This window comes from Dromiciops gliroides, chromosome 2 (genome assembly GCF_019393635.1).
Source record: "Dromiciops gliroides isolate mDroGli1 chromosome 2, mDroGli1.pri, whole genome shotgun sequence".
Classification (NCBI taxonomy): domain Eukaryota; kingdom Metazoa; phylum Chordata; class Mammalia; order Microbiotheria; family Microbiotheriidae; genus Dromiciops; species Dromiciops gliroides.
The window spans coordinates 79,131,617-79,156,236 of record NC_057862.1 but is presented as its reverse complement, the minus strand read 5'-3'; the positions used below and the strand labels follow the sequence as shown (position 1 = coordinate 79,156,236).

Genomic DNA, 24,620 nt, shown 5'->3' with positions numbered 1-24,620 from the left:
TATATCTTTCTTCCTCTTTTTTCCCCCTAGCCAAACTCTGAGCTAAAGTTGTCTACACACATTGCCTTTATTTCCTCTCCTCTCACTCTTCACATATTATGTGCCTTGCTCTGAGGCTTTTCCGCCAACATCCCTCTATTTACCCAACCTTCATGTTCCCAGTGCTTCAGAACAAGGAAAAACAGATGCTTCCAACAAGTATGTACTTATCACATATTATGTGCCAAGTACTATGCTAGATACTGGAGATATAAAGACCAAAAAAACCCACCAAAACCCCCCCAAAAAAACCCCAACAACAACAAACAAACAACCTGCCTTCAAGGAGCTTAGATTCTAACGAAAGAATGCATCTTGTACATAACTAAGTAGATGCATTGTAACTTGGCAAAGAGGGAGAAAATACTACTCACTATGGAGATCAGGAAATGCTTCCTATAGGAGATGATACACGGGCTGAATTTAAAAGGAAGCTGGATATTCCAAGAGGCAGAGTTAAGGAAGAAGTTTAAGACTCTGCTCCAGGGGCATAAACAACACCTCACCAAGCCGTAAGCTTTTTGACCATTTGTATTCTGGGTAAAATACATATCTTACTTAGATTCTCTTTGACATAAATGTCAAAAATATCACTATGGAGCTATTAATGAGTTGAAAATTTCTCCAATGAGATTAGCAATGGCAATCCAAGCTGTTTACTATCAAATATATCAAATTGCCTTCTACATTCCTCCTACAGCTGGCAAAAGCCTATGGCCCAGTATTCACTCTGTACTTGGGTTCCGAGCGTTAGAATCTAAGCTCCTTGAAGGCAGGTTGTTTGTTTGTTGTTGTTGGGGGTTTTTTGGGGGGGTTTTGGTGGGTTTTTTTGGTCTTTATATCTCCAGTATCTAGCATAGTACTTGGCACATAATATGTGATAAGTACATACTTGTTGGAAGCATCTGTTTTTCCTTGTTCTGAAGCACTGGGAACATGAAGGTTGGGTGTTACATGGACATAAGATAATTAAGGAAGCTCTGATTGGTCATGGAGATGCATTTGCTGGCAGAGGAAGCTTCCCAGTGTCTGACACCATTAACAAGGGATTGGGTATGTTTGTGTTTGGTGTAGGGCAGAGAAACCAGATGTGGAAGAGTAGCATTCTAAGAAATTGGAGAAATTTTACATATCAATTCAATTGAATGAATATTTATTAAGTGCCTGCTGTATGCCAGATATTATGCCAGGCATAAAAGATAGGAACACAAAAATAAAACAGTCCCATCCCTCCTCAAGGAACTTATATTCTACTATGTAGTGTGAAAGCGGGGAGGGGAAGGCATACAGATAAATAAACACAAAATCTACACAAAATAAGTACAAAGAAATTTGGGGTTTAGAGGAAAGTACTAAGTACTGAGGTAATCCAGGAAGACTACTTGTAGGAGGGGGCATTTAGGGTAATTCTCACAGACAGATGAGGGCCTGAACTAGGGTGGTGGCTTTGTGAGTGAAGAGAAGATAGATTCAAGATATGTTGTGAGGGTGGACTAGACAGGATTTAATAACTGTTTGGTTGCAGGAGGGGGGCGGAATGGGAAGGGAGGAAGCATTTATTAGGCACTGATGTGCCAGGCATTGTGCTAAATGCTTCACAAATGTTATCTCATTTGATCTTCACAACAACTCTGGGAGGTTGGTGACATTATTATCCTCGTTTTACAGTTGAGGAAACTGAGGCAGATAGAGGTTAAGTGATTTGACCAGGGTCGCACAGCTAGCTAGTATCTGAGGTTGGATTTGAACTTATGTCTTCTTGAGTCTAGGTCCAGTGCTTTATCCACTGTGCCACCTAGCTGCCAGAAGAGTGGAGAGTAAAGACTTAAAGGGAGGCATAGGTTTGTGGGAAAAAATACTGAGTTCTCTTCTGGACATTTTTAGTTTCAGATGCTTATGGGACATTTAGATGGAGATAATCCAGCAAGTATTTGTGGATGTGGGTTTGGAGCTCAGGTGAGAGACTGAAGGCTAGATATGTAGCTTTGGGAATCGGCTATGTCAAAATCATAGATCATTGAGCTTATGGGAGCTAATGAGATCACTGATAAAGAAAGGAGAGAGGAAAAGGGGATGAGGGCCCAGGACAGAGCCATGAAATGCACTCATGCAGAGAAGGTGGGATATGCAGGGTGTACCAGGAACTTATTTTCTGACAATCTGACCAATGTCTTCTACTTTATCTTGCCCACAAAGATATCATGAGACACTTATAAAAATACAGGAGTACAGTGTGAAAAGTATTCCTTTGATCTACAAATCTGTTAACCCATAAAATATTAAAAAATTAGTTCCCTCTCTTTGGTCCCCAGTGAAGTCTAGGAAGATTAGGACTTTAGCCTTCCTTTTTTTTTTTTTTTTAAAGTGAGACAATTGGGGTTAAGTGACTTGCTCAGGGTCACACAGCTAGTAAGTGTTAAGTGTCTGAGGTTTGATTTGAACTCAGGTCCTCCTGAATCCAGGGGCGGTGCTCTATCCACTATGCCACCTAGCTGCCCCTAGAGTTTAGCCTTCCTTAAAAGGCATCACAATTCCTTGGGTCCCTTGGACCAAAAGATGCAGAAGTAGAGAAATAAGATTAATACTTGTTCTAAGACCTTCAAAGACAACCTGAATCCATTCTGTCCTTCACCTTGGTGGTCTCTTCTTGCCAGAAGTAGGACAAAGTTGTAGGTCTGCTCAAGGTGACCACGGTGGTGGATGAGAGTGGTGTAGGATGTATGGAATGGTGCAGAAAACAGGACTGAGAGAAAAGGAAGTAAATTGGCCACTCTTTCCCCTCACCCCTATCTCGTGCTTCTAGAACCAGGAATGGGAGACTACGTGTCCTTGAACATGTACTTTAAGGGGCAAGAGAAGCTATTGAAATTAAAGTTGCTTATATTCATGATTGGTGGAGTTGGTCTCATTTTTTCTCCTGTTTATTTTCCTTTCAGAATTCAGTGCAGGAAAAAAAAAAATTTATTGTCCCTCTACTCCCCCTCATAGGACTCCTTTTCAGTAATGGAGAGAGATGGAAGCAAATCCGTCGCTTCACGCTCATGACCCTGAGGAATTTTGGGATGGGGAAGAAGAGCATTGAGGAGCGAGTACAAGAAGAGGCAAAGTACCTGGTGGAAGAGTTAAAAAAAACAAATGGTTCGTGTTTGTTTACTTTTCATCATTAATCATAGCAAATTTTGTTTCTTTAATAACTCACATGGTTGAGTTCAAAAGACTTACTGTAATCTACACCCACCCTGGGTGTGTGGCTTTTTCAGGTCTATTCTGCTCTAAGCTCTGTGGTAATCTCTAGAAGCTTTAGAGGGTGGAGGCTACTCAGGGAAGCAAGAAAAGAGTCACAATGCTGAAACCATTGGTAAAGTTCACATTGAGTTTCTGGGGGAAAAATTGAGGTGGAAAGTCAGTCAACAGGCATTGATTAAGCACATACTATGTGCTGGGCACTATGCTAAATGCAAGGGTTGTAAGGAAAACTATCTCTTGGCTGGATCCCCCCCAAATTCTTTTCCTCAAAGAGCATACATTCTGAGGGGGAGACAACATATAATTAACTAGCTACACACAAGATATCCAGAGTAGATGAAAATAATTTGAAAGGGTAAAACATTTGCTATTGGAGGGACCAGAAAAGGCCAAAGAAGATGGGATTTGGGGTAAATCTTTTTTTTTTTTTGGTAAGGCAATTGGGTTTAAGTGACTTGCCCAGGGTCACACAGCTAGTAAATGTTAAGTGTCTGAGGCCGAATTTGAACTCAGGTCCTCCTGAATCCAGGGCCGGTGCTCTATCCACTGCGCCACCCAGCTGCCCCTGGGGTAAATCTTGAAGAAATCCAGGGAAACTAAAAGGCAGAGGTGAGGGGATGGAGTATTGAAGACTAGAGGTCAAAGGATGGAGTGTTGTGTGTGAAGAACTGCAAGTGGGCCAGTGTTCCTGGATAGTAGAGTGAGGGGAGAGGAGCAAAGTATAGGGAGACAGGAAGGCAGGAAGGGACCTGGTGTTGAAGAGCTCTAAAATGCCAAACAGATTTTATATTTGATCCTAGAGGTGATAAAGAGCCACCAAGGTTGTGAACCTAGGTAACTGAGAGGATGGTGGTGTACTTAACAGCAATATGGAAGTTTGGTAGTGGGGAGAGTTTGGGGGGAAAGAAAATTAATTTTGTCTTGCACCTGTTGAGTTTGAGGTTCTTATGGGGCATCTGCTTGGTGTCCAAGAGGCAGCTACAGATGTGTGACTGTAGTAAACAGAAAGAGTAAGGCTGGTTATATAGACCGGGAATCCTCTGTATAGATATAACTGAATCAATGGGAGCCAAATAATATAAAGTGAAAACTGGACTGATGAGCAAGAGACCTGCCTGAATTTTAGTCCTAGTCCTGTCCCAAACTGTGTGACTTTATATAAGGTCATCTAATATCTCTGAGTCTCAGTTACCTCATCTGTCCAATGGGGTAATAGTCGTAACATTCTCTAATAATGGATCATTCCCCATTCCCCCATTTCTGCCCCAGTAAAAAAAGCAATGTTTTTCTAGTGTATTTCTTTAGGGACATAATGAATTAGAAGAATACTGTATTTGGAATCAAAAGACCGAGGTTCAAATCCTGGCCCTGCTACTTGCAACCTGTGTGATCTTACACAAATCACTTAACCTCTCTAACACTCAGCTTTCTCATCTGCAACATGAGTGGTTTGGGCTTGACGATCTTAAGGTCCCTTCCAGCTAAAACATCTGTGAGTCCCTGAATGTTGGTCCCTTTAATTTGTAGTACAGAGAAGGGAGGGTGTGGTTCTTATGACCGTAGTGTCATGGGGTGCAGAGCACCCCAGAAGTTCTCTGGGGGCACATCAAGGAACCTTCTCCTTGAGAAACTAAACCAGAGGACAGATAACCTGTCAGATAAGCCTAGAGAGATAAGTGGAACCAAATTGGACTGAGCTAGCTTCGAATTCCCACCCTTCATTCTGGTCTCCCTTACTCTGGGGAGATAAATTTGGGTGTGGGTGTGGCCTTTGTGTCCTGAAGAGGGATCCATAGCCACCCCTCACCCAATTCCTCTAGTCACTACCAGTGGGGGATGGTCCTCCACTCCTCACCCAATTCCCCCAGCTACCACCAGTGGGGAATGGTCCTCTCTCACTAGAGGAACTTTTCACGGGCAGATGGTGACCCCTCCCCCCATCAGTCTTCTATAAAAGTACCTACCAGTCTCCTCCTAGAGGAGATTGGTACCTCTGAGCCATGTGCTTTGTGCCTATCTCCCCATGAGAAGTCCAAGGATTTCTGTCATGGTTTCCCTTCCCTCCCCCCTTCCCTTCCCTTGTCCCTAAATAAACTACCACCTTATTCTAACTACTTTTGTGTACAAGAGGGTGTAATTCTTGTTTTTTTGTTTTGTTTTTGTTTGTTTGTTTGTTTGTTTTGGTGAGGCGATTGGGGTTAAGTGACTTGCCCAGGGTCACACAGCTAGTGAGTTTTAAGTGTCTGAGTCTGGACTTGAACTCAGGTCCTCCTGACTCCAGGGCCATTGCTCTATCCACCAGGCCACCTAGCTGCCGTAAGGGTGTAATTCTTTAAAGAGGAATTCCTAAGAACCCCAACCCCTAACAAACCCGTACCCCATTTCCCCCCATTAGTAGGATCATAGATATAAGACTGGAAAATATCTCAATGGTCATCTTCTCCAATCTTCTCATTTTGCAGATGAGGAACTGGGGTCCAGAAAAAATTAAGTGACTTACCTAAGGTCACACAAATAGGAAATAACCAGATTTTGAATCCAGGGCTTCCTCCAAACACAGCTCTCTCTTCAGTGAACCACATTGGCTCATGATCTAACAAAAATACCTTTAAATTTTAAAATCAGTCCACAGAGCTGGATTCTTTTCGAGATCAAGCTAGTGGCAAGCCATGTCATCTGGTAGTTAAACACACAAAGTGCTTCTAACTTTAACAGCATCACCTAAGGTGTTATCTGGATTTCTTGGAGGACACAGCAGAATGAATACTCAAGTGGAAATGGCTTCTAAAAGCAAGCCGACCTTCCCTTCTCTAGTAGTTTCAGTGAAAATGAATTTCAAGGGGCAGCTAGGTGGCATAGTGGGTAAAGCACCGGCCCTGGATTCAGGAGGACCTGAGTTCAAATCCAGCCTCAGACACTTAACACTTACTAGCTGTGTGACCCTGGGCAAGTCACTTAACCCCAATTGCCTCACTTAAAAAAAAAAAAAGAATTTCAAGCTAATGCTAAAGTTCCTCTTTCTCAACCTCTTCCATTCTTTAGGACAGCCTTGCGACCCCACCTTCATCCTCGGGTGTGCCCCCTGCAATGTTATCTGCTCCATTGTTTTCCGGAAACGTTTTGAATATCAAGACCAGAAGTTTCTTTCTTTAATGGAGATTTTAAATGAAAGCCTCAGGCTTCTCAGTTCCCCATGGATACAGGTGAGAGCAATGTTCTCATCCCCATTTTATGTATGAGAAGACTGAGGGTGACAGAAGGTTAGTGACTTGACTAAGGGTCCCCACAGCTAATGTATGTCATGGTCAACCCACTTCATTTTGATGCCAAGTCCAATGCTCTCTCCCATAAAAGTATTCCAGTATTTTGTTATTTAAGTATTCTATGTAAGTAATCTATTCCAGCCAAGCTCCTAAGGAGGCAGAGGATGAAATCTAAAATGATTTTAGAGGTTTGGAGGGGAGTGAAAAGAGAGGCTACCATTTTACTTTGCCCCGGTGACTTCTGCTTCCTGAGTCAGTTTCCTCTTCTGAACACCTCTTGTATCAAAGAGTAAGGATTTATTTTGTCCATTCAGACCAAATAAACAGATCAATCAATCAATCAATCAATAAACAAACAAACAAATAAATGAATGAATAAATAGATAAATGAATGAATAAACAAATAAATGGGTGGATAAATAGATAAGTGAATGAATAAATGAATGAATGGATAGATATATAAATGGCTGACTAAATAAATAAATTTGTTATTCCCTACCTTACTCCGCCTTTTTAGGTCTACAATTTTTTCCCATCTCTAGTCCATTATCTCCCAGGAATTCATCATAAATTAATTAAAAACTTTCGTACCCTGAATGATTTTGTTTTGGAGAGAGTGAAGGAACATCAAGAAACCCTGGATGCCAGTGACACTCGGGACTTCATTGACTGTTTTCTGATGAAAATAGAGCAGGTAGGGTGGGACCACTACTCAATCACTATTGCTAACTAGGTGCTAAGGTCAGGGTTTGTCTTCTAAGAGACGTCCCTAGGGGAGACATACATATATACATGCATACTTATATACACATACATATATATATATATACATATGTATATATGAAAAATATTTGTGTACATTTATATACACACACACATGCACACATATATATTTTATGTTTGTGTATCTATGTATCTATCTATCCACAGCTAGGTAGTATAGTTGATAGAATGCAGGGCCTGGAGTCAGGAAGACTCATTTTCCTGAGTTCAAATCTGGTCTCAGATACCTACTAGCTGTGTGACCCTGGGTAAGTCACTTAATCCTGTTTGCCTCAATTTCCTCATCTGTAAAATGAGCTGGAGAAGGAAATGGCAATCCAATCCAGTATCTTTGCCAGGAAATCCCCAAGTGAGATCAAGAAGAGTTGAACATGACTGAGAAACAACAATAAAATCTATAGCTATATATTTATCTAAAGCTATATGTATATATGTGTATAGTCATTTCTCAACTTTTGTCGGAGTAACATTCCTAGATAATGGCACAAAAGTAAGAAACATGAATGTTGATACATTGAACCTATAGGAATCAAGGGGTTAGATTCCCACCAAAACCTATATTCTTTCACTAGAGATTGCTGAAAATATACTTTTCTGCATACAAATCTTTATAACAAAAATTAATTCTGATACAATGCACTTTTCTTAACACAGTAATCATGAAATAACCCATAAAATGCTGTATACAAAATAAAATTGTAACATGCAAAATATTTTTTCTTACTAGTAATTCCCTAGAATTCTCTGACCTTTTGTGCTAACATCTTATTTTTTTGTTTGTTTGTTTGTTTTTGTGGGGCAATGAGGGTTAAGTGACTTGCCCAGGGTCACACAGCTAGTAAGTGTTAAGTGTCTAAGGCCAAATTTGAACTCAGGTCCTCCTGAATCCAGGGCCAATGCTTTATCCACTGTGCCACCTAGTTGCCCCCTATCTCTTCATTTTAGAGGAGGAAATGGAGACTCAGAGGAGGGGAATGTCCAAGGTTGCCTCAGGAGGCTCATTCAACTTTAACTGCAATTGAAGCTGTGCCAAGGCAGAGTCCAGTGGAGCCCAAATTCCATAGACTCAAACTATTGGAGCTGGAAAGGACTTAGAGAAGATAGATCTAAAATTAGTGTCAGCTCAGGGACTCAGCTCTCCTGACTCTGAGCCCAGTACTTCTTTAGCCAAGCTGTTGACATTTGACCTTCTGAGATACGGCCAAGGATCACTCAGGACAATGATAATAAATAGTAATAATTAATATTTATATAACTCTTTTTGGTTCCAGGCACTGTGCTAGGTAAGTACTTTATAATTATGGTCTAATTTGATCCTCACAAAAACCCCAGGAGATAGGTGCTATTATTATGCCTAGTTTACAGATGAGGAAACTGAAGCAAACAGAGGATAAGTGGCTTGAGTAAGGTCACATAGCTAGAAACTGTCTGATGCTGGATTTAAACTTGTCTTCCTAACTCCAGGCCTGGTGTACCCACTGTACTACCCAGGTGCTCTTAGCAGCTGGCATCAGCTCTGTCCCAAACACTGGTCCCTTCTAAGTACTGGTCACTTAAAAAAAGCTGTCTCATGCCCTGAGAAATGAAGTGATTTCCCAGTGGTACCAAAGATAGTAAGTGACAGAGGTAGACATCTTCCCAACTCCAAGACCAGCTCTCTATCCACTAAGACATGTTGCCTCTCCTATCAGATTTTAGTGAGGATCAAGTAAGATGAAGTATTTGAAAGCACCTTGTATATAGCAGTAAATAAATGTTATTTTACTTCAAATTTAATAAGCTACTTAATACTATTTACCTCACTTGTTTCCTAAATATCTGAGGAGCCAGGGAGAGGATCTGCCATGTCTGGATTAGCCAAATTCATGAGATATTTGCCATCTCCCTGCTCCATTCTGGACTGTATAGCTTAGATCTAATCCAGTTAATGTACTTTTCAGCTAATTGTGTCAAATTATTCCTAGGAAAAGCAAAACCAAGGGTCTGAGTTTACCATTGAAAATTTAGTTTTTACCACTATTGATCTCTTTGGAGCTGGGACAGAGACCACCAGTACAACGCTGAGATATGGTCTCCTGCTTTTGCTGAAGCACCCTCAGATAACAGGTAAGTGAACAGATAATATGCATAAAGAAATGCAGAAGAAAAATTAGGCATGGCCAGCCCTGCTGAGACTCTGTTTGGAAAAGTTTCTGTTGACATTCAATGTATTTAAGATTAGTTATTATGTCTTCAAGTTCATTACCTTTCTAGCCATCCCAGCACTTTGTGAACTATAAAGTGCCAAATTGTGAACTTTGTTTTTTTAAGTAAAGGCATGATCCAGAATTTCATTAGTTTCATTAGTGTAGGGCACTTCAATTGTGGTAACTCTCTGCACAAATGCATGTTAGCAACTCATCTATAATTTAGAGTCTGAGAGAGTTGCCTGGTACTCTGAGATATTAGGTGACTTGCCTAGGGCCATACAGCCAATATGTGTCAGAGGCAGGGCTTGAACCCAGTGATTAATATGGTAAAGTATGGTAAGAGGAGGAAGATAAGTTCTGTGGAGAAGAAAACAATACAAGGCTTGGTGGAGACATTTGAACTTAAATATAAATAGGATTTCAATAGGCAGAGATGAGGCTGAGGGAGGCAAGAAGAGAATATTGGAGGGCATCCCAGGTAGAGGAAATGAAATGGCCAATGGACAAAGATGGGAAAGCCTGAAGTGTGTTTGGAGAGTAGGAAGTATTTCCCTTTCACAGTCACAGAATCTCAGAGTCAGTAGGACTTCAGCCATACCTGAATAGGTATCTGCAGCATCGCCAGCAGGTGGTCCTCCAACTTTTGCTTTGAGACCCTCACTATATCTCAAGAAAGTTCATTCTCTTTTTGCATGGCTGCAGTTGTTGGAAAGGGTTTTTTTGTTTTTTTTGTTTGTTTTTCTTTATATTTAACCAAAACTGGCCTCCTTGCAAATCCTACTCATTTTCCTAGTTCTGTCTTCTGGGGTCATGCTGAACAAATCTAATCCTTCCTTGATGTGATGGTCCTTCACATTCTTGAAAACAGCTCTCCTATTCCCCCTTAGTCCTTCCTTCTCTAGGCTAACCATTCCCAGCTGCTTCCTAGTCTTGTCTCAAGTATCTTCAGCATTTTGGATTCTGGGCTTTTTGCCCAATTTACTCCTTACTTGAATAGGTCCAGCATCTTGGATAAGGTCACAGAAGAACTAGTTCCCAAACAGCTCAAACAAGAAGCCACCAATGCCACAGACATTTACTAGGCTAGTACAATCCAGTTACTACCCACCTATTTTAGCTTGTCAACATCCTCCAATAACACAGTGCTCAAAACGGAACATAATATATCAACTGTGGCCCAGTCAGGACAGGAAAGAGCAAGACCATCCTTTTGCCAAGTTCTGGAGTGATAGCCTGTCATAACATAGCCTAAAAATAAGGCAGGCCTTTTGGACATCACATCAGACCAACTCATGTTGAGCGAATACACAAAACTCCACCCCAGCACTTTTGGACACAAAACTACTGTACATCTGACCACCGCAAATCTGATGAATAGATCATTATCTAAGAAAGATTTGGCGTTTAGAGCACAAGTAGACTGCAAGTTCAGCAGAGTGATAAGGAAGCCTTCTTTTACAGTATTTTGCTCTGAAGCTACATTGGAAGCATAGTGGTTATTATGATGATGATGATGGGTAACATTTATATAGTGCTTCCTATGTGCCAGGTACCCTGAAGGTTTTTGTAATTATTATCTCATTTGATCCTCACAACAACCCTGGGAGGTAGGTGCTATTGTTATCCTCATTTTTATGGATGTGGAAACTTGAGACAAAATAGAACATAAGTGACTTGCCCAGGGTCACACAGCTAATAATCGTGTAAAGCTGGATTTAAGCTCAGGTCTTCAGAGTCCAGTCCCAGCACTCTGTGCACTATGGCGCCACCTCGTGGACTCATTCCGCATTGAGAGCAAGGGAGGTTTTTCTTTGATACAAAGCAGGTTTCAGTTCACAGGGTTGGTCGGGGTAAGAGGTTGCACATTCAGAAATTACTCCAGTGTAAAAGCAAAACAGAAAAATCTGGTGATCACTTTATCAGAGAAATTGTAGAGGGGTTATTGTTTGTCCTTCATTCTCAAAGAGGACCATGACATCCAAGTGATGTTATAACTTGCACTGAAATGGAGTTAAGTGAGGGAGGGCTGTGCAAGGTCATCAACCTCACTCTCTCCTCCAGAGCCATCTAAGGTCCAGTGGCAAAATATATATCAGGATGACTGGAGATGGCCCTGGATGTTTGAGGCAAATGGGGTTAAGTGACTTGCCCAGGGTAACACAACTAGTAAGTGTCCAAGATGAGATTTGAACTCAGGTTCTCTTGACTCCAGGGTCAATGTTCTATCCACTGCCCCACTATAAAACCCGAGTGCTGGGATACTGGCAAAGAATGCAGGCTTGTGTTCCCAGGGCCACATGGATTCAGTTCGGAGAAGACCTAAAGCCTCTCCCCTTATAGCACTATTAATGCTATAATGTATAATGTTAATGTCCCCACCAGACATTGCAGCAACTGAGTCAGAGAGAGATCCACCTTGATCAAGAATCATAACGGGGGGCAGCTAGATGGCGCAGTGTATAAAGCATGGCCCTGGATTTAGGAGTACCTGAGTTCAAATCCAGCCTCAGAAACTTGACACTAGTTGTGTGACCCTGGGCAAGTCACTTAACCCTCATTGCCCCACAAAAAAAAAAAAAAGAAAAAAGAATCATAACAGGATGACCAAGGCTCTGGTCACTAGTGCCTTTGTGAAGGCACCATCTGATCTGCTTCATACTTAGTTTGCTATAAATATTATATCTATGCATGCATATGTGTACATATATGTATATATACACATATCATGTATGTATGTTTGTTTAGTTATTTATATGAACATATCTTTGGGGACCCCTAATTAATACTTTGAGTATTCAAAGGGATTGGGAGGGTTAGTACATCCACTTATTCCTTTCAGCATCAGAAACCTAAATGTGTAGTAATGAACTGTGACAAATATGTAAAAAAATGAATTAATTGTCAGGTATTTAATGTTTTTTCTTATTACAAATAGGGCCTCTTTTTTAAACAATAATGTTTTTTCATAATCATTATGGGGGGCAGCTAGGTAGAGCAGTGGATAAAGTACCGGCCCTGGATTCAGGAGGACCTGAGTTCAAATTTGACCTCAGACACTTGACACTTACTAGCTGTGTGCCCCTAGGCAAGTCGCTTAACCCTCATTGCCCCGCAAAAAAAAAATTAATAAAATAATAAAAAAAATAAGACATAATCATTATGAAAACCTCACATTACTGTGAGGTCAATGCAACAGTTATCCCCATTTTATAGATGAAGAAATTGAGGCCTAGAAGAGGTTAGGTGACTTGCCCAAGGTCACATATCTAATAAATTGTAGAACTCAAAACCAAGTTATGACTCTAGAAAAAAAAAAGTAGTGCTTTTTCCATCTACCACATTTTTTTCTCCTCAAACAGCAGAATAAATCACAGAATGAATATAGTCTACAATGTTTTAAAAATACAGTCAGCTCACAGTGGGGTCATTCTTAGTCCAAAAGCAACCTATAAAAAGTTAGACAGTTTATGGTTTTTTTATTTTTAATTTTTTTTAGTGAGGCAATTGGGGTTAAGTGACTTGCCCAGGGTCACACAGCTAGTATGTGTCAAGTGTCTGAGGCCGGATTTGAATTCAGATATTCCTGAATCCAAGTGCTCTATCCACTGTGCCACCTAGCTGCCCCATCCATCCCATTCATTTAAAAAAAGAAAAGTCTAGCTTGGTGTCCATGAAATGAGAAATGATTAGGCAAATTGGAGTCTATGAATGTAATTTTATGCCATAAGAAACCACTGAATGCAAGGAATTCAGAGAAACTTGGGAAGATGTATATCCAATCCAATAAACATTTATTAAATGTCTGCTAAGTACCAAGTACTGTTAATAAGGTACTGCAGTTAATAAAACAAAATGTAGTCCTTGCCTCAAGGAGCTTACAATCTAAAAGGAGACAATGCACAAAAGGAGGCAGAAAAGGGGAGTGGGATGGGGAAACACCAGTGGGTATCTTGTCCTGAAGAGTTGAATAAACCAGGAAGGGCAGCAGATGCAGACTGGAATAAGCCAAAAGTCCAGTTTTTACCCTCTATAAAGGAAGGCATTGGGAAGAGTTTGGTACCACACCCTCTAGTCCTCCAATTATAGGGGAGAGGAGGCTGATGGAAGTGGTGTCAGTCAAGGTTTGAGTTAGCAACTCAGTAATGAGATTAAAGGTGAATAGCGTAACTTGGAAAGAACCTCTTGTTTTGTGGAGCTGAAAAAACAACAGGCAGGGCAGCAGATGCAGACTGGAGTGAGCCCAAAAGTCCAGTTTCATGACTAGAGTAAACAGAGATAGGAATACAAGATGCATGGTTTAAAAAAAAAAGTAACATATTAAATCTCTGGATTTGTTTAGGGAATATTGTTTTTTATTATATTGAGCTGACTTATCCAAGAACACTGAATTTTTCTCTACTTATTTAGGTTTTCCTTTACTTCTTCATGTAGGCTACATATTTTATTGCTAGGTCAAACCACCTATTTCTTTCTTTTTAAAAATAATTAGTTATTATTATTATTTTGGTGAGGCAATTGGGGTTAAGTGACTTGCCCAGGGTCACACAGCTAGTAAGTGTCAAGTATCTGAGGTCGGATTTGAACTCAGGTCCTCCTGAATCCAGGGCTGGTGCTCTATCCACTGCACCACCTATCTGCCCCTAAACCATCTCTCAGCCCTTATCACATTCATTCTACTGGTGTACAATAATAGAACTGAAAAGAAAACTAAACTGAAGCTAAATGCTGTGGAATTCTAATAACCAATTTCATCCCTGGAGAAGTAATAAGGAAATGCACCTTCTTCCTTTCACTGGGTTTGGAATGCTACATATGCTCCTGATTTGGCTTAAACTTTTCCTTGTTTCAAAGGAAAACTCCTTGGGTGGTAATGTAGCAGTATATCTGAAAATGACAGTGATGTTAGAACAGAGGAATCCATAGGACTTGATATATGAACATCATAAAAATGTTTAGCTGTTGTGTTCTTTCTTAAGTGAGATAAGGGGGACCATCAAGGCAAGGAATCCCGGGTTTACTCTGGCTGGGTTTGTCTTCTTCACCTCCACAATTAAAACTCTGTGAAACTGAATGATTCAGTGGGGCCAAGTTGCCATGGTTTAGAAACAATTGGAGGGCCAGCTAGGTGGCGCAGTGGATAGAACACCAACCCTGGATTCAGGAGGACCTGAGTTCAAATCCGACCTCAGATACTTGACACTTACTAGCTGTGTGACCCTGGGCAAGTCACTTAACCCCAATTGCCTCACTAAAAAAAAAAAAATAGAAACAATTGGAACTTCTGATTTCTCAAACGTTCCCCCAATTATGTGGAAAAACCACTCAAATCCACTGAATCTGGCCTTATTGCTTTCTTACCCAATGCTGCTTATCCTGTATTTGTCTAAGGCCAACTCGAAGCCTGGGCTCTGAGGGGCAGGGAATTTAAGTGGACTCTCGGCTGGTCCCAAAGACTGAAATGGAATTCTTAATTTTCTCATTAAGGAGTAGATTCAGTAATTTTTTATCTCTTGTGTAATTCTAAGTGAGAGATCAGAGAAACTGGGGGGATGTCATATCTTTCTCCCCATTTTTTACGTGAATTCTTATTCCTCTTGTGACAGAGAAAATCCAAGAAGAAATTGACCGAGTGATTGGCCGAAACCGAAGTCCCAGCATGAAAGACAGAAGTAGTATGCCTTATACCGATGCTGTGATCCATGAAATACAGAGATACATTGACCTCGTCCCTGCCAGCCTGCCCCATGCAGTAACACAAGACATTCAGTTCAGACAATACTTCATCCCCAAGGTAGGACATGTCTCATTTGCTGAGCACAATGAGAGAAGAGAGCCATAACCAGCACTGAATGAATGGGGCTTTTCCTTAGAGTGAGGGATGGTGACACGTTTCCTCCCTGTGGTAACCACAGTCTTCATGCCTTTCACTGCAGTTGTCTGATGTCCCAGCAGCTGCCACCTCTGCGGTCCCATCACTGTGATATCCATCCCTTAATTGGTCCTACCTTTCCCCTCAGCCACTTTGGGGATGAGGGCTGGATTGCCCACACAGTTGGCACATCTCAAGCCATGGTTAGGGTGTCCTGGGAACCATGCTCCCCAACATTTTTGTCCCTAGTGAAATGATTTCTAATACAGCTCCACACCGGCATCTGCACTCCCTCCTAGAAAAGGAGAGAATCGTCAGATTATAGCACAGAGGTCATCTAATTAAGACTGTACCCAGCAGACACAAGCTCCTCTAGTCTCTGCTAAAATACATCCACTAGGCAGCTGATTCCATTTCTCATAGGTCTAATTGTCAAAATTCTCTGTCCATTACAGTGTCTGGCACAGAGCAAGAATTCATACATTTATTAAATGTTTATTGAAATCTTCCTCCTCCCTCCTATTGGTCCTGGTTTTGCTCTCTGGGGTGGGGGGCAAGATTCCATCTCTCTGCATGCTGATTTTGGGGCAATCTGGCATTGTGTAGGGGTAGCTAGGTGACGCAGTGAATAAAGTACTGGCCCTGGATTCAGGAGGATCTAGTTCAAATCTGGCCTCAGAAACTTGACACTTACTAGCTGTGTGACCCTGGGCAAGTCACTTAACCCTCATTGCCCTGCCCCCTCCCCCAAATCTGGCATGGTGTAATGTTGGGATGAGTATGGGAGTCAGGACTCCAGGGTTCTGACCTTGACCTCAAGCAATGCTGGCTCCTCCTTTGCTTGTTTGTAAATTCGGGAGAAAATTGGACTCTATGATTTCTATGGTCCTTTCAAATTCTAGCATTCCAGGACTTGTCTTTTATCATTCAAATTATCTATTGCTGTTCATTCCAGGGCACCACCATAATACCATTGCTGACTTCTGTTCTGTATGATGATGAAGAATTCCCCAATCCAGACCAGTTTGACCCACACCATTTTCTGGATGAAAGTGGCAACTTTAAGAAGAGCGACTATTTTGTACCTTTTTCAACAGGCAAGACAAGTTTTTTCAAAATCTATGTGTTGTGGGGGCAGCTAGATGGCGCAGTGCATAGAGCACCAGCCCTGGAGTCAGGAGTACCTGAGTTCAAATCTGGCCTCAGACACTTAACACTTACTAGCTGTGTGACCCTGAGCAAGTCACTTAACCCCAATTGCCTCACTTAAAAAAAAAATCTATGTGTTGTATATCTTAGAGGAGCTGGGTTTCAATTCCAGTTCTGCTATTTACAACCTGTGTGACCTTGAGCAGATTCCTTGGCATCTCTGAACTTTGGTTTCCTTAGATGTCAAATAAGAGTTCAGACTAGGTGAACTCGGAACTCTCTTTTGCCTCTAAATCTTAGGAGTCAGGTGAGGATAATTTCTTATCTCCCCATGATGCTTGGGCTATATGTCATCATCAGAAGTGACGCCAGGTGTGGGGACCTCTTCTCAGCAATGTCTTCTCAGTACTATACAAAATCAGTGGGACTTTGGGCAGTTGTCCCAGTTTTTCTAAAAGAAGGGAAGAGCTAAGACCAGTGGCCACTGTGTCTTCCCTCCATCCATCACTAATGCTCCCAAAGGACTGAAACTTTCCTTCGAGGGTTCCTTAGCCAGGAGCTTTTTCCCTGGGGCACAGTTTTCTAAGCATTTCTGCTTTCAGGGCACATCGTGGTACCTCAGTAAGTTGTGGAAAACGACAGGGTTATCCCATTGCTCAGGTGCCATCTGGCAATACTCACCCATAGTCCTATCTTTGTGTCTTTCTAAATCACAGAAATTCTTGTGATTTAGAACAAGACAGTGATTCTTTTTTTTGTTTTGTTTTGTTTTCATTTTTTCATTTGTTTTGTTTTGTGCTTTTGCGGGGCGGGGGGGGGCAGGGCAATGAGGGCTAAGTGACTTGCTCAAGGTCACACAGCTAGTAAGTGCCAAGTGTCTGAGGCCGGATTTGAACTCAGGACCTCCTGAATCCAAGGCTGGTGCTTTATCTACTGCGCCACCTAGCTGCCCTATGACAGTGATTCTTGACTCGGACAGGTGAGTCTGAAGGGCATTCCAGGAGTCCTCACTACCACCCCACTTTTCTACCTCTCCCACTAAGGCTCTAACCTTATCCAATGTCATATCCATTGCTCTTGGGGTGTCTGTGGGCCCAAATTGGAGGCCTCTTCCTGGTCACCTACACTCTTATGGTCCTCCATTGGGATGGAAGACCAGCTCCAGACCTTGTCCTTGTCCTCTGAGTTCCCATTCTAGGATGAACCCATTGATAACAAGGTAACTACTAGCAGGGAAGGGCAGGTCTATGATCATCCCAATGACCACAGTCAACTTTCAGTCATAAGCCACCAGGTGTTTTCTTTGGTTATATAAAAGAGCGTGTAGGCAGGGCCAAGGCCACCAGGGAGCATGATGATGCCCTCACCATTCTTCCTGATAGAAAAGTGAATAGAGAATTTTGTTAAGTACCCTACTGTAGCACTGGGCCTGGAGCTCAAATTTCATCTCGGAAGTTTACTTGCTGTTTGACCCTGGGCAAATCACTTCTGTTTGCCTCGGTTTTCCCATTCACAAAAGAGGCAGAATAACAGCACTTATGTCCCAAAGTTGTTATGAGGATCAAATCAGATAATAATTGTAAAGCACTTGGCATAGTACCTGGCGTGTAATAAGCACTATATAAATGTTATCTATCGTTATTATCAATATTAAAAAGAAAGAAAACAAGTTTAAAAGACAAATTTTATTAATTGAAAATCAAATATGGGGGCAGCTAGGTGGTGCTGTGGATAGAGCACCGGCTCTGGATTCAGGAGGACCTGAGTTCAAATGTGACCTCAGACACTTGACACTTAACTAGCTGTGTGACTGTGGGCAAGTCACTTAACCCTCATTGCCTCACCAAAAAAAAAAATCAAATATGAAAAAATATAAAAATTAGAATTGAAGGGAGACAGTATTTCAGTTTGAGTTCTACCCTTTCCGTATTCACCCTTTAGGAGCAGCCAAACTTGAGGGGGGTGGTTTCCTATATTGGGAAGGGGGAAAAAAAGGAAAATTTGCAGAAGTGACTTAAAACCCCAGGAACTGGGCCAAAATTTGGCAGAGATGATGGTTAAGAGGCAGCTGCCTAACCCCCACCTGGATTTTAAAGGATAATTTCCTACCCGGTTATTATTTAGTTTAGAAGGGAGGAGGGTGATAAGAGGCAGAGAGCTGGATAAGCTCTAGCAGGGAGCAAGAAGCAGTTCCCAGGAATATGTTGCCTGCCCAAATAAATGACCTTTTCTTGTATGACCCCCACTAGTGGCACAAACAGCAGCTACTGGCCTGGTTAGGGGAGCTGTGGTGGGGAGCTCTGTTCTTGCCCTGGGACAGTGAACCCTTTCCTCTGAGTTTAAAGTGCCAGGCTTCATTCTGGCCTACAAGAGCCAAATTTAGGGAACTTGACTGGAAGGGACTCCCCTCCTCTCAGAGCAGAGGTTGGGGTTTCAGAAGGCAGCATGATGCATTCATCATCAGCCAGGCTCTTGAGTTAACCAAAGGGTTTAGTGGTCTACAAGCAAGACCCATAGAGTAAGGGTAGATGTACCAATTGGTGTCCTTGTACTAGAGAGGAAGGAATACATTTGATCTTCTCCCCAGTGTCAATGGCATGGAAGGCAGTTTTGTATGATATATAACAACAACAAATAGCTAACATTTATATAGCACTTTCAGATTTACAAATAACTCATTTTATCCTCCTAATATCCCTGGAAGCTGAGTGCGATTATTATTCCCACTATGCAGATGAAGAAACTGGGGCAGACAGAAGTTAAAGGACCTGCCCAGGGTCACACAGATAGTAAATGTCTGAGATAGCCTTTGAACTCCAGATCCAGCCCTTGATCCACCATGCCACTGAAAGTGTTAGATTTGGAGTCAGGAAGACCTGAGTTCAAATCCTGCCCTCAGCATTTACTAGCTATGTGACCCTAAGCAAGTCACTTATCCTCTGTCAGCCTCAGTTTCCTCGTCTACAAAATGGGGATAATAACAGAACCTACATTGCAGGGTCATTCTGAGGATCGAATAAGATAATATCTATAAATTATTTTATAAACCATAAAGAGCTATATTAATGTTAGCTATAGTGATAGCAGATAACAGGGTACCTTGAAACAGTGTCCTAAATGACTTTCAAGCCTATGCTTATCATCTCCACCTGTCTCTTTCAGGAAAACGGGCATGTGTTGGCGAGGGCCTGGCTCAGATGGAGTTGTTTCTCTTTTTTACCACCATCTTACAAAATGTTACCTTGAAGCCTGTCATTGACCCCAAAGACATTGACATCACTCCAGTCGCCAAAGGGTTTAACAATGTGCCTCCCTCTTATGAGATCTGCTTCCTACCTTCCGAGAGTGTGTAAAGGCCCCCGCCAGCTCACCATCCTGTATACGCATTGGACTCATTCTCTTGCCTGGCACTCTATGACTTCAGCCAAATGGACTTTTCCAGCCTCATTTCTAACTGCTCCCTTTGACTTTAATAAAAAGAGATTATGAGCTCTCCCCCTGCAACACTCCTCAGGCTTCTTGCCACAATGCTTTTGTTCCTGTCAATTATCCCTATGCCTGAGGTATTTCCTTCTACTCTTTATCTTCCCCTGTTGAAATATTACCCATCCTTGAAGATCCATTTAGATACCACATCCCTATGAATTCTTCAACACTTAAGGTCTGAACTACACAATATAACATTTAATTGTATGCTCCTTTTGTTTTGCTTGCTTTTATTTCAAATATTTGGCATGTTTTATATATTTATATTCAAATATTTAAAATATTTCAGTCTCATCTCCCAAGCACAGTGGGTAGAGTGCCAGAGTTGGAATCAGGAAGACCTGGGTTCAAATCTTGCCTCAGACACTTGCATAGCTTTGTGGCCCTGGTCAAGTCCCTTAACATCTCAAACTCAGTTTGTTCTTTTGTAAAAAGGGAGATAATAATAGCACCTACCTCCCTTGGTTGTTGTGAAGATCAAAGGAGATGGCATAAGTAAAGCGCTTTGCCAATCTTAAAATGCTAGCTATTTAAATTTTCTCTCTCACTAGAATGTAAGCCTTTTATACTTATGGTTTCTGCACAATCCTGGGCACAGAGGAGGTACTCAATAGCTGATCGCTTTGACATATACTGAACAAGCTGTCTCATCTTATGAGAAGATATACAAAATACATTTGCCTTTTTAGGATGTAAATATATATAATATTTAGGCTACACATATAAATAAATACGTACATTATATAAATATTTAGGATATATATATAAATATATGTTATATATGTTTATATAGAAATATTTCTTTTATATATTTATATATAAATATATATGTCACTGAATAGAATTTACCTACAATGGCTTACAAAATGTCCAGTTTATACACTTAAAACAGTATGTTTTGGGGCGGCTAGGTGGCACAGTGGATAAAGCACCAGCCCTGGATTCAGGAGTTCCTGAGTTCAAATCCGGCCTCAGACACTTGACACTTACTAGCTGTGTAACCTTGGGCAACCCCAACTGCCCCGCCCCCCCAAAAACCAAAACAGTATGTTTTGTGACAAATTTCTTTAAGTTAAATTTATGCCTCTGTCATAAACTCATTTCAATAAAGTTAGGGTGTGAGGGGGAAGAAAGATTGGTAGAGGAGAGAAAAGAGTGGTTTTGCCTTATCTTACATGGCCATAACTCCCCTTACCTTCTTGATTTCTTGTAGTAGAAAGAGGACCAAGTATGGATTCAGAAAACCTGGGTTTAAATCCCAGATCTATTCAGCCACTATTTGTGTGACTTAGGTAAATCATTTCACATATGTAGACCTCCATTTCTTCATGTATAGAATGAAGAGATTAGATTCAGAAGGTCTTGACTTGGGATCTGTGAACTTGGATTTTTAAAAAAATTTGAGCATATTTCAATTTAATTGAAATCCTGTGTATTTTGTTTAATCAAGGATAAAATGAATCCCAGAATTTTAGTACTAGTTTAGGGGTTCTTAATCTGGATTCTATGTGCCCCAAAAGGAATCTGTAGATAGAATTCAGAGGGATCTGTGAACTTTGATGGGGAAAAAAATTACATCTTTATTTTCAGTAACTTTTTTTTTTTTTAGTGAGGCAATTGGGGTTAAGTGACTTGCCCAGGGTCACACAGCTAGTAAGTGTTAAGTGCCTGAGGCCGAATTTGAACTCAGGTACTCCTGACTCCAGGGCCGGTGCTCTATCCACTATGCCACCTAGCTGCCCCATTTTCACTAACTTTTGCCTGAAATATAGCATTTCCTTCAATTATCTAAAAACATTATTCTGAGGAAGATTAAGCTCAGAGGCTTCATGAGACGGATGAAGGGTCCCATGATGCAGAAAAGGTTAAGAACCCCTGGATGAGATCATTCCTGAGATTTCTTCCAGTTCTGAATCTATGAGCCTAGTTTGCTGGGATTTCTAATCGGTAGGAGAGGTTTGCTGACACTGCGTCCTTGGCTTCAGGAATTCATGACCCACACCCTCCTGTCTAGAAGCAGCTGGGAGCACAACGGACAGAATGCTGGGACTGGAGCCAGGAAGACCCAAGTTCAAATTTGACCTTGGAGGCTTACTAGCTGTGTGACCCTATGCAGGTCACTTACTCTCTATTTGCCTCAGTTTCCTCATCTGTAAAATGGGGATAATAATAATAATAATAATGGGTGCTATTGCACCCACCTCACAGAGTTGATGTGGCAATCAAATGTAAAAGGCTCTTAGCATAGTGCCTAGCACACAGTGTGTACTATATCAATGCTTATTCTCTTCCCCTTTTACCTACTGTGAATGTTTCCAAAGCTGCAACTCAACATGTAACAGACTCTGCAAACAAGTAGGAGAAATAACTTTGAAAATAAAGGAAAGGAAATTAGGCTGACACAGACTATTCTGTATCCACTAGAAACAACAGAAAGAATGGAATAATACATTTCAAAAAGCACCGATGCTCCAGATGCAACCCAAAATGACATACCCTACAAATCTACAAATCTGAACCTAATCATCGATGAAAATATTGGAAGTTCAATAAAAGAAAGTCATTTAAGACATTCCTACGGGGGCAGCTAGGTGGCACAGAGGATAGAGCACCGGCCCTGGAGTCAGGAGTACCTGAGTTCAAATCCGACCTCAGACACTTAACACTTACTAGCTGTGTGACTGTGGGCAAGTCACTTAACCCCAATTGCCTCACTTAAAACAACAACAACAACAACAAAACATTCCTATAAAAAAAAATTTGAAAAGGGCATAAATAGATTACTCGATTTGCACAAATCAATGAAGTATAATGGAAAGTAAGAACAACTTTAAATTGAGAAAAGAATAAGAAATCAAAAGAATGAGAAAATGTTTGTTTTGAAATTAATGAGAGGAACATATACTTTTATTCAGTAAATACAATAATAAACAGAACTCCACTTGGAAGGATCTCAGAGGTCATCTGGTCCAACCAGTTTTTGAATAGGAATCTCTTCTACAATGCTCACAAGTCATCATCCAGTACTTACATGAAGACCTCTGGTGATGGGAAACTGAGGCAGCTCATTACACTTCGGACAATCCTGTCAGAAAGTTACACCCACCCTGTCTGATTCTCTGTAAATTTCACCTATTACCCCTAGCTCCGCCCCCTGAATCTAAGCAAAACAGTTCTAGTTGTTCTTCCAGACAGCCCTTCACATACTTTAAAGTAGCTGTCACATTCCAAGTCTTTTATTCACTGGACTAAACATTTCAAACTCTATAAGCTAAACACCCCAAATTCCTCTAAATGACCCTCTTAAAGCAAGGTTTCTAGGGCTCTCCACATCTTTGTTGTCCTCTGCTGAATGTGCTCCATTTTGTCAATGTCCTCCCTAAAATATGCTAAGCAAGAAGTGGACACTAGGCTTCTGTGATTCAGAAGTAGAGTGAGGCTGTCTTCTCCCTCATTTTGGGTACTCTGCTTCTATTAAGGTAACCTGGTTGTTGTTCTTCATGCTTGAAGAGGACTAAAATGATATCACTATGTTGGGACCAAGGTACAGTGTGTCCAACTGTGGCTGATCTCTCCAATACAAGAGTAGAAAGTTCTACCACAGGTCAGGTACAAATAGTTTATATGAATATCTGGATCAATGCCACCTATCCAACTGCTGACTGATACTCAATTTGTGGCCAATTAACCCCACTAGATCTTTTCACACAAATTGTCTAGCTACTTTCCCCATCCTCTATTAGTATAGTTGATTTTTTTAGACTTGAGCATATAACTTTTCATTTATCTCTCTCTCTCTCTTTTTTTTACTTTTTGTGGGGCAATGATGGTTAAGTGACTTGCCCAAGGTCACACAGCTAGTAAGTGTCAAGTGTCTGAGGCTGGATTTGAACTCAGGTCCTCTTGAATCCAAGGCCAGCGCTTTATACACTGCGCCACCTAGCTGCCTCCATTTATCTCTCTCTCTTTTTTTTTTTTGGTTTTTGGCAGGGCAATGGGAGTTAAGTGACTTGCCCAGGGTTACACAGCTAGTAAGTGTCAAGTGTCTGAGGCCAGATTTGAAATCAGGTACTCCTGAGTCCAGGGCCGGTGCTTTATCCACTGCACCACCTAGCTGCCCCCCATTTATCTCTTTTAAATTTAATCAATTTAAGAAAAAAGCAAAGAATGAGCAACTTGGTTCTGATAAAGGTCATGGGGAAATAAAGATTCCAGCAAAAAGCTGATTCCAAATAAAGGGGCAAATAGGTGAGGTCCAAATGATTTCTTGGTGGTATCTGAGGAGATGGTGTATTAAATTTTAAAGGTACACCTTGATCAGCAATCGTGGTACCTTTCTATTTTATATCTCCAATATATTCACATAGGTATAGGAAATGGACCTGTGATTTCACAGGTTTAGGGAACTCCTGGGTAAGAAAAATCCCTCTACCAATGCAGGTCTGCATGTTGTCTCTAACATAGAGTGATAGAAAGCTGTCTAGTGCTCTTTGGTGACCTGCCCAGGATAACACAATGAATGAGTATATATGTCTGTGGTGGCATTTGAACCCAGGGCTTTCTAACTTTGAAGTCAGCTCTCTCAGTCATCTTGCC

At 41.2% G+C, this 24,620-nt stretch overlaps 1 protein-coding gene across 1 annotated transcript; it reads left to right on the top strand.

Moving 5' to 3' along the window:
* The first annotated feature begins 992 nt into the window (after positions 1-992).
* On the top strand, positions 993-20,231 carry LOC122743103 (cytochrome P450 2C18-like). The gene is made up of 8 exons (XM_043987824.1): positions 993-1,092; positions 3,028-3,177; positions 6,328-6,488; positions 7,066-7,242; positions 9,296-9,437; positions 15,124-15,311; positions 16,345-16,486; positions 19,701-20,231. The coding sequence occupies exons 2-8, from the start codon at positions 3,081-3,083 to the stop codon at positions 19,889-19,891; spliced, it is 1,098 nt and encodes a 365-aa protein (XP_043843759.1). The 5' UTR covers positions 993-1,092; positions 3,028-3,080; the 3' UTR covers positions 19,892-20,231.
* Positions 20,232-24,620: the final 4,389 nt, after the last annotated feature.